At 36.9% G+C, this 17,534-nt stretch overlaps 1 protein-coding gene across 1 annotated transcript in view; it reads left to right on the top strand.

The window, feature by feature from the left end:
* The window catches only part of negr1 (neuronal growth regulator 1), a 108,384-nt gene that overhangs the window by 50,359 nt on the left and 40,491 nt on the right, over window positions 1–17,534 (top strand). Inside the window, exons 5-6 of the mRNA XM_056750396.1 lie at window positions 11,328–11,448; window positions 16,258–16,406. Of these exons, the coding sequence (XP_056606374.1) occupies window positions 11,328–11,448; window positions 16,258–16,406 (270 nt within the window). The remainder of the gene's footprint in view (window positions 1–11,327; window positions 11,449–16,257; window positions 16,407–17,534) is intronic.

The raw sequence follows: 17,534 nt of genomic DNA, 5'->3' as shown, positions 1-17,534 counted from the left end.
GAGCTCGATATCACTTTCACACTCTAAAAATTGATGTGTTAAGGGCTCTAGATTAACATATGAGAGAGGTGGCACTGTTGATACCAAGTTATTCAGTTGGTCGCACCAGTCCTTCATTTGGTGGCACAAGAGTCATGGGGTGAGATAAGAAATAATAATCAAGAAAACTTCACTCAAATGTGTTTAAAACATGAATAAAATAATTAGAAATTAATACAAATAATTGTTTATGATTTAATTATTTTTATTGAATATCCAAACACTCTTCCAACACTTTACCATAGTTAAAGCACATCTTTCTTAAAGGGGTCATATGGTGCGAATATGTGTTTTTCTGTGTCTTTGGTGTGTAAAAGGTTGCCCATGCATGTTTCAGACACGTAAAATTGGAACAAAGTTGTAACAAAAGATGCATTCTATCTTAAAGCGAATGCTCACGCCTCGTGTAACCACATCCCCACCAATCTACGTCAGTTCGTGGTATGATTTGACTAAGACCGCCCAAATGTATAAGTAAGGTGGGCGTACTTGTCAGTACAATTGCTTTGCAACCTGATGTTATAAAGTGTATGCGCATGCACTGTTGTGCGGGTTTTGTCCGTGTGGACTTTTTTTATGTTGCTAAGTAACCACCGAAACCACCAAAACTTTAACAAGGTACAAGCAGAACTTACTCTGACCTTGCTCGGATATCCCGCCTCAGCCAACATAGTTTTCTTTTCCATCATTGCAGTCTCTAGACATTTCAAGCAACTGTAAATTTCCGTCACCACATCGGAGTGCCCACCTCTCCTTTCATTTGATTGGACAATGGGGAAAAAGGCACATGAATTCAAGCACTTTCATGCTAAGAGTTGAGTTTTTTTCAACTTCAGGCACTCAGAGTGCCCCTGGCGCCAAAAACGTGATGCACCTGGTGTGCTTAAGCATCCCTGACATCTGAAAACAATTTAAAAACGGTGTGTCTAACAGCAAAAAACGTGTTCTGTCTGATCGACACCATACACTCGCACATTAGGCTAGGGGCGGGGGCACTGATAGATAAGTGAATGGTTGAAGGAGGGGACACGAAAATGAGTTACTGAATGCGCCGCAGGTGCAATATAACATTTCTATATGCGTATAATACGCAAAAATTATATATTGATCAGTTTGTCTGTCGCACCGGTGCGACCATTAAGAAAAACTTGTCGCAGTTAAAATAGTCACAAAATGCGACCGTTTCGTCGCAGTCTAGAGCCCTTGAGATATTTTAGCCCATGTATTGAGTAAAAAATGGAAGGACCCAACTGTCAGGTTAGAAGTTACCCTATGTTGGGGTGTTTCAACCAAATGTGCTGGGTTATTTTAGCCCATTGTTGGGTCAAATAGAAACATTTTCTGAGTTAATTCAACCCAAAGGTTGGGTTGGCTATTTTGACCTTCCGTTGATTTGAAATAACCTAAAAAAAATTTGGTCACTACTGTATATGCTGATTTTAAATAACTTTCTGCTGATGTCTTGACAAATAAAATAATATAACAAATAAGGCTTGTTGCAATAAAAGCGAGTCTGTACATATTTTACAACAGCCCAAATTTATGGTGATATTATTTTATGGTTCTGATTAATTTAAAGTTATTTTGCTGGTATTTTCTTTCACAACCCTGATATGACCAACCATAACAATGATGGTGGTCACAGAAACGTTTTTTTTTTCTTGTCATGTGAGGTGCGCATGTGACAGTGCATGATTTACAGTGACAGCTAGCTCTTGTTGCTTGTGAAATACTTATGGCAGAAAAGGGATCAGCCGTGCCATAATCCCTGTGTATCAATCACAGCACTTTCACCCACTACAGCGATGGGCTTCCAGCTCTGAAAATTTGCTAGAATTGAAGTGCCAATGCTGGAATTAGAGAAGTGTTATCTCACTATCACGTCCCAAAATAAAAGTGCGAAGAGGACTGCTCTGCCAGCGCCCGTTCCCTCGCTCAAAGAAATCCTCGATGGGAAATATGCAGAGCTAATAGGATTTTATTCAGCCACTCTACAGTAAAAATCTTCTCTGTGGAGCATTGAGTTCCACTGTTTTGACAGTATCCGACTCATGGCATAATACGCCATACTGTATTACATGATATCACTGTAATAGGGTGGACTGTAGAAATTGTGGTTCCGTAAAGTGTGTGATTTCACGTTTGCCGATTTGTTTCAAGTGGTACTGTACTATGCACCAAATCTTAACGTGAGATTAAATATTTTTGTGTTGCGTTTTTGTGTGGGCAAGACTATTTATAATGTGACAGTGGTGAGACCTTTCTTTGTGTTGCGAGTTTTATTAGCCTTGCAGATAGTGTGACTTGGCTCTGGCATTTCAAGGGTAATCAGTGTAATTAAATACACGCTAAAATAATCCGGTTTGAAAATAATTAAAGCTTTTAGGTAAATGCTGAAATGACCTTCAGGTTAATTGCAGATTATGACCACTAATTGAAATAAGCCAATTCATTAGGTGAAAACTAATGTATTTTAATGTACTTAATCCATGTATTTGTTAGTATTAACTTTGTTAAAGATACAAGGACTTACTTGATTCAGCTGAGTGTTAAAGCTTGTTGCTGCATGCAGTTAAATAATAGAACATGGGGAATAATATATTTGCGTTTGAATTAAATGAGTCATGGGTATGTTTACAATAATAAAGAACCCAGAAGACCTATGTGTGACCGGCACCTTGAATCGTTTTATTGTTATTGTAGATGCTCGTTCCCTTGTGAGTCTTCAGATAATCTACTGTCAGCATTCTGTGAAGGTCATGTAGATCTTTCAGCTAACTGCAATGTTGTAGAAATCTTCTTTAAATGACCTCCAATTTGTAGCCTTCAAATGGAATTTCTGTTCATTCAGAAGTATTGTATTTCCAGTTGTGCTGTGTTTGTGTTTCGCAAAAAATATTTAATTAGTCTTCCTTCATACTCCTCCTCATGCCATTCGGATTGGAGTAATTGTATTTAAAGTTGAACTAAAGCAGTTTCTAAGCTTATAGCTATGGTTCATTCAAATAAATAAATATAAGTTATAATACTATTAGTATAAGACCACTTATATCATATTATATTATTACAAGACCAATTTGTGAGATGTTAACACTGGTTCAGAAGCACTTACGGTTCCATTTTTTTATTGTTATTTTTTTAATCCTAGATATATAATTAAATCAAAATATTTGTTTTCGAATATAAATATTCAATTTTATTAATTTTATTAAGTTTGTTGTATTCTGTTTCAACGTTTGTACGGTGCTAAAAAACTGAAACATGACGTGCTTCTGGACCAGCTATGTTTACGTCTAGCAAAGTGGTCTATAATATTATATATTATATAAATATGATTTTAATGTTAGGTCGTTGCTAACCTTTTGAAACCTCGTATCTCCAAATCTGCAGTTTTTCAGGAAATAGAAAAAAAAGAAATATGGAGATATGAGGTTTGAGAAGGACAGCAGCAATATGCTATATACAGTACATTCAAGTGGTGTACATTTTTAACAGCAAATAGTGAATATCCAGTTAAAAATGATAAAACACATACTATTTATGAGAATGAGCTTGAATTGTGAGATAACTATTCCTTTAAATCCGGCCACTTGCAAAAATTACCCAAACTGAATGGTTTTTTTCACACATATCAACTAAAACAACATTCCGCATACAACTCTACTATCTTGCAATGACTTGTTATCGTTTGTTTTACAACAGCATTTACATTTCAAATTGACTGTGACTGTTCTGATTTGAAAGTAGATGAAAGTAAATGAAACACTATTTGTCTTTTGAGATGTGACTGTGTGCCCGGTTTCGCCTTATTTTCCTGCTGGAATTCGCACCAGATGTTTAATTTTAAGTTCCACCTTCATACAAGCACCATTCAAGTGCTGCCACTAAAGACGAGTAAATATATAAACAGATATGACAGATAAGGTGATGTCATGTCGCTATGCAGATGTTAGAATGTTTATGCAAACAATACTGGTGGGGCTTTCGAGCAACGTTGGAATGCCTTTATTTCATATGCCAGATTGTCAAGACATATTTCGAGCTAATGTTTCCTGGAACAACCACTTTGTTCTGCAAATTATGATAAAGATACCTTCCTTAGCTTCCTTGAACCCCTTTGTGTTTTTTTGTAGTCTGAGAGGGGTTTGGTTTTATTGCGTTATGTAAGATGTTTATTTTAGGTTTGTAGCTGCATGAGTGATTAGTAATGTATATTCATCCTTTATGGCTTTGTAATCTTGAGCCTGACATGTAAATGTACTTATATGTGCTAAAAGGGTAAAATTAAGGTCTATGTACAGTATGTTCTTGCAGTGAGACTAAATTGTAATTTTCCATGGCTCATATTATTGTGATTATTCAAAATATTCAAAAAAATGCTGTTTACAGGGCCATTTCCTGTTCGGGTTATTGTCCTAATAGGGCCGGCAGTCCAAAATTGCAGTCTGTGTAAACATAGTTGACTTAGGGGTTATAGTGCAGCTTAAACTTCAGCTTTAATTTGAGGCCATTCACACAAACTGAACTATTATGCAATTACAGCCCTTTTTCATGCTCCGGTTCGTTTCTAAATTGGCTTTTCAGGTGTTTTTTGCCAAACGAGTGCCTTCGCGTTCTTCATCAGAAAGACTTAATTTTAGCCGTTCGCATTTCCAACCCACTGCTGAGGTTTCTCAACACGAGAACCAAAGAATTGTCAGTTTCTATTAATCGTGTTGTCATTAGGCATCAGGAAAAACTGATCAGAGACCGAAAGAATATGTCTAACCAGTTTGAACCATAAAAGAAAAAGAAGTTCTTGCGATCCAAAGCATACATGGCTATGTGTTATGACCCAAGGCAAGGGTTGCTAATTTCAGCTCTCTTGACGTTAGCGATGTGACTCCTTCCTAATGTTATGTGAATTGTAATGAAGACGAAGGCTGCTAATGCAACCAAGGAGCTTTCGGGGCCAAACAGCAGAATGCTGTTTACCGACCGAGTCGGTGACCGGACCTGAATCCTATTGAGTAAGTCATTCACTCGGTCGATATAATTGATGCATGCTTTTCACTTGCCGAAGACAATTGATCGTGCCTTTTTTACCTGCCCAAAACAAACAAAATCTGACTGTGACATCACCAGGGTCCCGTAGGCTACAGATTTCAGGTAGTTTGCATTGAATGCAGAGGATTTGCTACTTAGTTTGGAATAAGATGACCTCATTAAGTTTATTGATTTGTTCAGTTACTTTTTGTCTTCTAAATTGACAGTTTATGTATATTAAGTGCTGTAATTTCTACAAGCTTCTAGGTTTATAGATATATATAGCCTCAAATTAAAGATGACATTTTGGCCTTTAATGGATCAGTCATTGTTTCATTTACAAATGTCGATGAAATGTCTGAAATGAAATGTCTGTCGGATATTACAAGCCTCACGGTTAGTGTCCCGGTTTTTATTTAAACCTGCTTCACATACAGTTTGCAAAATGTCAGTTCCATATGAATTTGCTGACAATATAATAGAATTTCCCCCATTCACTTTACATTAAAACTACTCTTCCCATTTACAGGGCTTATTATTGGTCATTGAGCTGTCGTTATTTGTTTACGATTAGACATGATTCTGTTATTGGCTTGACATTTTACTCGCCAGTATAACCGGGCATAGACAGATAGATTTGAGACACTGAACAAACGCTCTTGGGTTGTACAGCTGGCTTCACTGAAGCCAACCAGGCATATGCTAAACACAAGGGCCGATTTCATAGAACATTGAGATTTACCAGAGGAAAAAATTCACCGTTACAGTGGTGACCCATCATTTCTGCACGATTTGAAGGGACTTTGAAATCGTGGCGGTTTTCCCAGTCAGGGAAGACAGCAATGTAGATTTGAGAACATTCCTGGATGTTGTCAAGCAATGAAAGTGCGCTTATGTCTGCAAAATTGGACAAGAAGGATGTGGGGGAGGTCTTTGGATGGCATTTAGTGTAATTGTAATACAGCCGAAACCTTGTAGGAACCCAGCCAAAAGAAGTCAATCTTGTCCATGGCTGTGTTCACAGTAGGCTTTTGAAATCAATTAAAGACATTATGTGTGACATAATACTCAATAACCACAAAGTAATATTCAAGGAATTCAAGTCTGTCTTTATGGTCTCGGATGCTCTGCGCACACATGCTGCTTTGTTCCTCATTTTCTACGATGTTAATGCATGCTTCCGAACCAGACCGATTGAACTGTTTATTTCCGAAAACGGCGTACTTTTTAACTCTGACGCAAATGCTAACAAAAGACTGTTGTAGATTTTCATAAACGTCTCTGTGAATTGTGCCTCAGTGACATTATAAGATCTCAAGGACAAGTAAGCCGATTGTATTGACTGTCCGTCTTCATTGCGCTTTACAGTATGTACCCTATTCTTCAGTTTGACTTGCTAAAAGCCAATTTGCCTATTCACATAGATTTGTGACACCGTGGTTAATGGTTTCATTCAACGGAATACTTTTCCCCCACTGTGCGTATTCTCTGTGGGACACACAAAGCCTATGTGCATGAGTGTTATTTATAAGGATTGGATGTGTTCGAGAAAGAACATGATGTTATTCTTGAATTTTAAATAGAAAACTTAATGAATTAATAAATCTTGGCTGCTAAACCAAGAGCTGGCGAACAGAATAGGACAATGAGGTAGAGACAGCATTTGGAGCGGTCGCTCTGTTTGTAAGCTGATAAGTCATGGACTGATGAGTCCATTTCTTAATTGTGGAGAAAACTCATTTTAGACTCTGGCTGAAGAGGTGGATTATTAATTGATCTTTTAATTAAAATAACATGTTATACTTGTTGGGAGGGATAAAGGTGCAAGCCAAAATAAATCATCCCTTCATTCAAAAGCTCTTTGTAATATGTGACAAATCAATTAGTTTTGAGATGTTCCAGTTTTTTATATCCACGAGGGAACCACATAACACTAAGATCGGTGAACTTTGAGTCAATAGACGACCATGCTGATTTGAAGAAACACTTAAGCCCACTAGCCTCTGACTTCAGTATGAAAGATCCTTGAAAGATCGAAGGGAACCCCAAAATGACAATTATGTCATAATTCATTCACCCTCTTGTCATTTTAAACATGTATGACTTTCTTTCTTCATCAGAACACAAAATAAGATAGTTTGAAGAATGTTGGTAACAGAAAGGGAACCGTTGGTCCCTGTTGACTTTTATTTTATGGACGCAAAACCAAGTCACTGGGGACCAACGATTTTCTGTTTCAAACATTCTTCAAAATATCTTCCTTTGTGTTCTGCAGAAGAATGAAAGCCAGAGAGGTTTGAAATTTCAAAATGGTGAGTAAATGCTGACTGATTTTCCTTTTTGGGTGAACTATCCCTTTAAGGTATGGCATCATATTCAACAGCATCTTTGGCGAATATCGTGTCAAATCTGTGCATAAAAGAAGACCCCAGGAGAACCCTGTTGGCATGTATTGATGCATTCACAGATTTGTGAGGTATGGCGTTCACAGGTATCCTCAAACATAATCTCTGCCATGTTATTTTAATTTGCGTTTGTGATCAAACTTCAACTGGCAAATTTGTCAAACAGCAAGCCCCACAGCATCTATTTTTCATGCCAACATTGCTATTTTCAGACCCACCCATCTGGTAGCTTAGAAGCTCACCAATGATTTACAGTAACACTGTTTTGGTATGAAGCCTGTAAATCACCAGGATTGTAGGGCTTCATGGTTTCCACTCTTCTATTTTGCATCAGCCAATCCTGGCATATCATTTCTCGAAAGTGAAACTTCTTAAAAGACCAATGTAATTGAATCTTAGTAGCCATGAACATGGGTCTAATTCATTGTCTGGATCACATAATACACTTGGTATAACTTGTGCTCTCTTTTCATTGCAGCACTAAAATTGAAAACCAGTTTTTTATTGACTGTTTAGTAGTGTCTATTTATTATTAAAGTAGTACTGTAGTTTAGCCAAAAACACAACGTCATTTAAGATATTTTGAGGAGTGTTAGTAAACGAAAATGGTTGGTCCCCATTAACTTGGATTGGTTGTGTGTCCTTACAATAAAAGTCAATGGGGACCAACGGTTTATGGTTACCAACATTCTTCAAAATATCTTCTTTTGTGTTTTGCAGAAGTCATACAGGATTTGAAATGTTAAGAGGGTGAGTAAATGAGATAATCTTTGTTTAAAAAAATTTTAACACGTTCAACTGAAGTTTATCAGTCAGGTGACATTTTAGTCATTCTATAAGTGTTGCCTTCATATGTTGCCAGAAAGATTCGCTGATGAGTTCACTTTTCTCCTACTTTGCAATATTTTGATGTTGGAAATGAAATTACTTATCCCCCAGGCTCCACTATCGCTGCAGTATATGTACTCAAAAGATTTTAATTAATGTGAAAAATTGTGGTTGCAGTTGTGGCTAATGCTTTGTTTTCCTCCCTGGATGCTTTCTGCTAATGCAGTTTTATAATGAACTGGATCATCCCTCAGTGAGGACAGATGCAGTGGTTTGTTAGATAGCAGAAGTTAGCTGTGTGGATATATATCAGAGCCAGCTTCTCTTGTGCTATTAGGCAGCCTGCCAAGGCCTGCCAATAGCTTACAATAGAGCGCAAATCTCAGTGATGAATGACATGGAGACGCGCGCAGCGTATCTCACCCACAACAGATTTCAGTTTGTCGCAAATCTCCGTTTTTACGCGCAAAGCAACTCAGCCGAATTAAAGTGAAATCCACTTTTATAACTTCCAACATGGAGGTGTTCTGGAGCTTTTAAACTGGCGCATACTTGTTGAAAAAACACACACTTGGATTTGCTCGCGTTGGCTCTATATACAGAGAATTTTCTACTTCTGCCTCCGAATGGCATGTGGCATCCAAATCCATTTAAGCTAACACTGATTAACAGGCCAGAGAAGATATTAAATATTTTGACTACCTCACAGCCCAAATGTCAAGTAGTGTGGCAAAATGTGTGAAGCGAACGGGGCTAGACATTCCGTTTTTCCATTAAAGGCCAAACTTTAGCAACATCACAAATCTTGACACTTTCATATCACCCAACACCTGATTTGAATTGCACGCTGCACAGACTGACGCTTCTAAATATGCTTTTCCATGTATTGTAAATTGCTTTTGACGCCTGAAGTCATGTTATATAATGTGATTGCAAATGGTGAAGAACACATTGAACCATTTTAATGCAAACCGTCGCGTGGGAATCCCGTGTTAATGTTTAATTGAATCACTTATTGTTGTCATCTTGTAGGGTACATGTTGTGATATATTTGAGATGTCCTTTAAATTCTCTGCCCTGTCCTTTTCTTACACATGCATTATGGGCTTGGCATTCGTGTGTCCTCGCTGTTGTCTCCAGCAACGTGTTCGTTTAATCTCCTATGTTATGTTATCCTTAAATCTTATGCTGGTGCGCGTCGCTGAAGCTCAGCTTATGTAATGCTCCTTAGGCATTTGCATGGGCTGATGTCTGTACTGTAAATGCACGATCCAGCCAAAGCATTAGAGTCATCAGTTGCTACTTTTTTGGAACAGACAGACTTCTTTTCAGCGAAGGCAGATAGTCTTCCAACATATGCCAAAACTCTGCATTCAAGCTGGGTTGATGTGTCACACTGCTATTTTCATACCTTCCCAAGAGATTGTGCGGTGCAGAAATGATGAACAACACAGCATCACAGAACAAAACATCTTAACACAGTGATTATAGTGATTGATAGCTATATACTTCTATAAATCTTGCATGTTTTTCTTTTCTCATTTTCAAAGAATAATGTTTTAGCCTCATATTTTGATTTGTATCCGAAACATACTAGGGCATTTTCTAGCATTCTGTTGGATGCTTTGATTTCTTTTAATTGCTGGAAATGCGTTTCATAGAAAACAAAAATCACAAATGAGATCTTTGAAATATCTCAGTTGTTTCTCCTAGACGGCATTGAGGATAAAACGAATAGATTTTGCTTATGTCATGCGTTTTGTTCATGTTTTATCTGTTTTTTATGCCTTGGACATATAGACTCTGCGAACATTGTTTTTAAGAATCAGGAAATGTTACTGTTCTGACCACAATATTGGAAATTTCCTTTCAACACCATATGTAACCATATTACAAGTGAAGGCCTTAGGAACTTCATACCTTCAACTCTGAGGTTATGGAAGAGAATGTCAGAAATTAAATCAGGAAAAAATTGTCTGAACACAGACCTCAATAACTTGCAGGTGATTTTCAAAGACAGAGTTGTCTGGAATATAAATGTCCTCCACTCAAATTCAGGCATGGCAAGTAATTTAACGCTAGCTAGAAAGACATAAGTGGATCACCTGCTTGAGAGGAGTTATTTTCTGTTTTATAGTGTATTTACGGTATATGCTTGCTTTATTTGAGTTGTGTATGTAAGAATTGCTACTTTTATATTTTTGTCTATAATTAAAGAGATAGTTTACCAAAATATGAAAATTCTGTCATCATTTACTCACCCTTTTTAACTTGTATGACTTTTTCTTTAGTCGAACACAAAAGAAGATATTTTGATCTGAATAAAGTTGGTAACCAAACAGCACCGACACCCATTCACTTCTATTGTTCTAGGGACACAAAACCAGTTCAAGTGAATGGCTGCCAGTTAACAACATTCTTCAAACTATCGTCTTTTGTGTTCTGTGGAAGAAAGAAAATCATACAGGTTTGGGTGACTAAATGATGACAGAATTTTCATTTTTGAGTGAACTATCACTTAAAATGTTGTGTTGGTTTATTCAGTGTGTTTTCTGTCTTCTTGAGTAATACTAAATATTATGAATATCCTCCTTTTATATTTATTTATTTTAAATGTTGTTGCTGCTTTTGAGCTTCTGCAAACTACAAATGGCTTGAATTTAAAGCATACTCATTGGAGGCAAAGAGATTTTCACTGCATTTGTGAACATGAAAGACTCCTCAATTTACATGCACATATTCAGAAAACCTTCTTGAGCTCCCCTGCCTTTGAACTGCCATTAAACAATTTATCACTGAGCAGTTCATTTCATTTCTTCAACCCATGGGATGAATGGAATATCTTAGCATTGCACCCATAAGATTGACATGTGTTGACCACTCTACTTGCTCATTCATTTTTTATCTCTTACAAGCAATGCAACATGAAAATAGAAATGTACAAGTTTCTGCGCAGGCTCAAAAGATTAGTTTGCGTTCCCTCTTTCGTGCTTCCCATCGGTCAAGTTAGTTTTTATTTTCTTTTTGCAGTTCCTCCAGCAATCCACGAGATGAAGAGTAATGGGGTCCGACCCGGTCAGATGGCCCTGCTGAGATGTGAGGCAGCAGCTGTCCCCTCTCCAGTCTTTGCGTGGTACAAGGGAGAGAAAAGGTACAGGCAAGAGTGTTCGATGCCGAAAGTCTTTATTTTATTTGTTTAGTGTACAGGGACTATTTATCATACATTATGCATTTTTGGTGATTTAAAAGGCGTGGAGGTACTGAAAATAAAAATTCAGTTATTTTTCAAATAAATCCTTTTTAATAAATCCTTGTTTCTTTAAGGTGAAATTTGTGTATTTTTAGAATAACACACATACAGTTTCCCTCCTACTTGACAGATATCACTGAAATGGCTGTCCTGAGAAATCAAGCCTAGACTCTGTGACAGCCCTAGGCTATGGAATAACAACAACAAAAAAGAGTCAAGGGAGAAGCCAGCTTTTTTGTTTGTTTTGCTCAACAATGAAACTGGCCAGTCAGAAATGGCAGTTTGTGAATTATTATGTGAGTTTGGGTTTGGTGCTAAATGTCTGTGGAGGGTGAGTGGGCGTGGTCTAATTTAGTGGCAACAGCAAGCAAAGCAGTACAATTGCTATTAGCATCTTTAATCGGCACAATACATTTTATAAAATCCAACTTTTAATTTTTTAAAGGTTCATTATTGATCAAGTTGATCTGAAGGTTGAATTGTTGAAAGTTCATCTAAAGTTGCATTACAGATTTTGGTAATTAGTTAATAAGCTATGGATATGCAGCTTATCAAAAATATCAAAGTGTCTAATTAAAGAGTCTTCATTTCAAAAGATAGTGATTTTTTCCACAGCAAATCACTGTTGCAGATTAACTCACTAGTCATCTTTTTAAACCTTTAATTAAAGTTGTACATTTCTGACAAAGATTATCGTAACTTCTAAAAGGGGGTCATAAAAAGACATAAAATACAAATTTTTAGTGTCACATTTTTAACATTCTTGATAATAATAGTATTTCATTAACTTTTTTTAATACACATGGTGATAAATTGATGATGTCTTATTAAAGGAAGGATTCACTGTAAATAGCAGTGTTGGAAAGGTGGCAAAAGTATAGTATTAAAAATCTGTTTATATGATACACACTCACAACAGATCCCACACCTAGAGCTGATTTATCAACAACTCACATATTCTGAATGAAGATTTGTTGAGCAGTTCAAGCGGAACAAATTATAAAATATGATGAAGAAAATAAAAATAAAATGGCTGAGCAATAACAATAGAAACTGGCTATCTTATGCCTACAGCAACAATTTATGCATTGCTGCTTTTTAAAGATGATGTAACACATGCTGTTTCTGCCAATCTCATATCAATCTTGAGTACGTATACAGTAGTATTGCATACTTCGTATCTTCGAAGTGTATTTAGTTTGAACAAATTTATAAAAGACAGATACAGATGTACGATCATTTCCGGAAAAGGATGAGCGACTGTAGGCATGCGGGGGGGCGGAACTACAGCACGAGTACACAATACATCATCCCATTGATTCACACAATGTCTGTGTTGTTTACATTATGCACAAACTTTACACGCTGATTGCCAACAAAACACAGACATATGACTTAATTTGTTTCATGTCAGGCATCTTTTAGCACTGGGACCGCAAAGTCTATCACAGCCCTTCTCAAAGTCCGGACTAAGGGAAGTTGATCCGGACCCACATTAATCCACTTCACATTTCAAGGCACAGAAACAGGCACACGCACAGAGGCACGCGAACTAGTGTTGCGGTGTTTACATACTTATTCCATCAGACAGCGTGTAGCATCTAGCAACATTTTGGATAAACCATATCCTTCATTTAGTAGAAAAATGTTGCCTGGTTCGCCTCACAAGCATGAGGTTTTGTTAGAATTCAAGATTTCAGCAATTCAGTTTAAGTGACTACAGGTTACATTAAAGTACTATTTCAGAAACAAAAAAATATGTAAAGGATATCTGTTTTTAAGCCATTTAGTTTTATAAAAATGCAGGGCTGTGAATGTAACTGTTCAGAGAGTAAACGCTACAACTTCACTTCCATCAGCCGAGTGAAGCAACATTGATGGGTGTGCTCTTTCTCACGCTGTCTGGTTGACGCGTGGGCGTGCTCTTTCGCTCGCTGGATGACCACGCTGGTGGTTTTCCGGGAGAATTGCCCAATAAGGGACTAAGAACCTATGTTACGAAACTGGAATCCATGTTCGAAAAAACACTTTCCGAAACCTGTACGAACCCTGATGGAGTAAATCGAGCACAGAAATACTACGTCATACGTTCACTCGTTTTTTGACAAGTTGACCATGTTAAGCTTGGGAAGCCAGCACGTTTAACAGTGTAAAGTCAGAATGCATGAAATAGTATGTTACAGCCGCTTTAATAAAATATTCTAAATGAATGATAAAGAGACTATTTACTGCCAATAATAGTCGATTTCTGAATACACAATATTTATATGGTCACTTTAAAGTAGAAATAGGTACAGACCCGTGTTAAGGAGATCCATTATACCATCTTAACCCTACATTTTAATTGTATGTTTGTATAACCTCATCACCAGTAAAGAGCATTCTAAGTCTCTGCACCAATCAGTGTTGACTCAAGTGGTGGTTCTTGAATTTAAATACCAAATTACCCCATTACCCGTCATTTACCCACTCTTGCTGAGTACGATCTGAATCAGCATTTCACACTGTGCTAATTGTAATTATAGGCTTCTCTCAATTTATTCAAATTGCAAAGGAGGCTTATTGGCATTGGGTCTGTAGTCTGCTTAATCTGCCTTTACATTGAAAATTGTTGATAAACTGTTTTTACTGTATTTTTCTGAAAAGTGCCGTGTCTGTGCAAAACTAATGGCAGGGGAGATCGAGGAAATGAGTAATAAAAGAAAACCAGAATAATAAACAGAAACCGAGAGCAATGGCGCACAGCCCTAGATTTGTTTTGTTTTGGATCTCCATGAGATGCTCTTGAATAATATGATAATAATCTTTTTTATGAGCTCGTCTAGGTATAATATATATATATATTTTTGTAAAAAGTAATGGTAGCTTAGTATTTCGGTCCAAAAATGATTTTCTTTTTGTAATAGAGTGCACAAGTGAAGTCGCAGCTCTCTGAAACACTACTATTTTCAAGATGCACTATCTAATTGCAGAATCTAATAGCAAACAGAATGATGTATCATCGTGACAATAGATCTGAATAGGTTTTATAATGTTTTTTGTGGATAATGGCCTAAAACTGAGTGGTAACAATGGACTTTTGTTTTTAGAAAGGGGTTTTTCTCATGTAAGTAAGTGTCAGGCAAACAACCTTTTAGAAAGTTGGGAGGCTGAAGGTCAGCACATCTACCTGTGAGAGAGACATGACCCAGAGTCAGTGCTCTCCTGAGCTCCTGTAGCTGAACCTTAGACCTTGACACACCTTTAACCCATGTGTGCGTATTTCCTCTTTCTTTAAGATGCTGTAGGGAACGCACGAGGGGCAGTTTTAATTTTTACATTCATGAGTCACAGTCTACTACAAATTTCACTGAAATCTTTCGGTATATGAAACATGTGCAAAAAGTAGCTGTACCTTCTAAGAGCTATATAAATATATACAGTTTATATAATACCTGATTTAATACACAAAATTAGTGTGAAAGATCTTAACAGTGTTTAATGGCAATTGTAATGTAAACCCTGACGACATGCATGTTATGTATATTATATTGTATTTTTGATCATCCAAAAAATTACACATCGGACCTTTAATGTACTCATTCTTTTAGCTGTCAGAAACCTACATCATAAGTATTTTAAATGTTTTAAGTTATTTTTTCTACAATACTCATCATTAGCTGATGCTACAACCAAGAGAAAAAATATACAGCCGCGGAAAAAATTAAGAGACCATTTCAGAGACTGCATTTCTATTTTAAATTTACTATTTACAGATATGTGGTTAGCTAAAATGTTCATGTTGTTTCATTCTGTGAACAACTTACAATATTTCTCCCAAATAAAAAAATATTTTTGCATTTATTTACAGAAAATTAAAACTGGTGAAACGGGTCAAAATAACAGAAAAGATGCTCTGTATTTTTTCACACCTTAAATACGGCAAAGAAAACAAGTTCATATTCACTTACACAATACAGCATTAATATTTGTATGTGTATTTAGGAAAGATCAAAAAGGTTTGATTTTGTTGAAATTCAACAGACACTGGAGTGGACTAGAATGGCCACAATGCTGATTTGATATGAAAATGTGAAGCAGTCTCTTATTTTTTTCCGCGACTAAGGAAAGTTTGGTTCTTTTCGTGACTTGTCTTTTAAAACAAAAACATTTTGGAAATCCATACTAAATGTGTTTCACGTTTGTTCAAATTGTTGTTGTCTCCCCTGTAGGGATGTAACAATATTATCAATATCATGTTATCGCAATAGCAAAATTGTCTCAATATTATCGTGGCCCCAAGACTGTATGAAACGATAGGTCCTCTGGGCCTAACATAGAGAAAGTTAGAAAAAATAATATTTGTTACCTTTGGCAAGGTCCGTCTGGTGCAATTATTCTATTTTATGAAAGCAATTTAGGTCATTTGACCCATCTGATATAATTCATACCTCTAAGAAACAGCTATGATTAAAGGATAAAGAAAAGAGGACGCTATTGGCACGTTTCCAAGTCATTGTTTGCCATTGTAAATATAGCAATAAGCGAAATTGTTACATCCATATAATATGTTAGATTTGAATGTTTGTTAAGCACACTTATAAACCATGCTTAGTAAATCCTATGACAGCATCTATAACAAATAAACAGGCGTGTCACTTAATGTTAACATGGCACAACAATGTGGTGTCATAAACTAGCCGTTCATTAAAATAAGACTCTTGTTTTCAGGATTAACATGGGCCAAGGTATCGACATCAAGAACCTCAGCTCCAGATCAATTCTCACAGTGAAAAATATGACACAGGATCGCTATGGCAACTACACCTGTGTGGCTGTGAACAGGTTGGGAACAGCCAACGCCAGCGTGCCTCTAATTCGTAAGTAACAAGCATTTTTCTCTCCTGACTTACTCTTGTTGTGTTGGGAATTGTTTTTCACATATGCTATTGCAGTTGGAAGGAAAGGAACCATTTGAAGGAAAAAAACACAATTTTTAATGCATGTGATGCAGCGGAAGCGAGAAAAGATGCTACTCAATTAGGTCAATGTTTTTGAAGTTTTCAACAAAGCGTTCTCAGACAAATGCCGCACTTAAAGCAAGATGCAATTTATTTGAGCAGTCTGTTATAAATGCCTAATGTTTTTTTTTTATTTCGAGGTCCCACAGTCAATAATAAAGAGCTGGTGGGCTAACAAGATATACAACTGAAAAAATAGGAAAGGCGATAGTCGTAAAAGTGCCAGATGGAAAAGTTGAGTCGCTCGCTTTTAAATGAAGCATCAAAGGACCAGCTGAGATAAAAATTCTACTCTTTCACATTCTGCTGAAAACCAGCGATCTGTGATGGAAGGAAACCAACAATAGATCCAGAAACCTGCATCTGCTGCTCTCACCAGAGCTGCTTCGTGTCTCTTATTTTCTCCCTCGGTAATAAAAAGGAAACCTTCCCTACTGTCCTCCTAATGAGAATTGGCAAGCAATTCCTGCACGACGGGCACATCCACATCTATACGGATTGCAAATGTGGGACTTGGCTGTCGTTGCCGGTGACTAAATTACTATTATAATATCGGTCAATAAGTATTGATGAACCAAAGGTGGATTCAGGGACACATTAATATTTAATGGAGCACCTCAACCTCAGAGACAAGGTGTGGCGTACTAATCAAAGTGCGGTGTTTGGTTTTCTCCCCGGCATAAAGAAACCTATCATATGGCTCTATTTTTAGCACAGTGTATGATTTCTTGCCTCTTATTGTGCTCGCGTATTGATTGGAAGTTTTCTTAGTGGTACCGTCTAGATTAATCCCTCAGATTTGTTCCTCTCTGCATGCCACAGAATTAAGTACTTTTATGGAGCTTCCTGGGTCGCTAGATTCAAGGTGATTGAGCACTCCTCTTGCACACACGAAGGATATTTAACATTGTGAAATATCGTGGTGCGGTTTCCTTTGTCTGTAAAGGTCTTTTTTTAGATTTTTCAAGAAAGTTAAGTGAATTGTGT

The sequence above is a fragment of the Triplophysa dalaica genome, chromosome 6 (assembly GCF_015846415.1).
Source record: "Triplophysa dalaica isolate WHDGS20190420 chromosome 6, ASM1584641v1, whole genome shotgun sequence".
Classification (NCBI taxonomy): Eukaryota; Metazoa; Chordata; class Actinopteri; order Cypriniformes; family Nemacheilidae; genus Triplophysa; species Triplophysa dalaica.
This window is presented reverse-complemented; position numbering and strand designations above follow the sequence as displayed.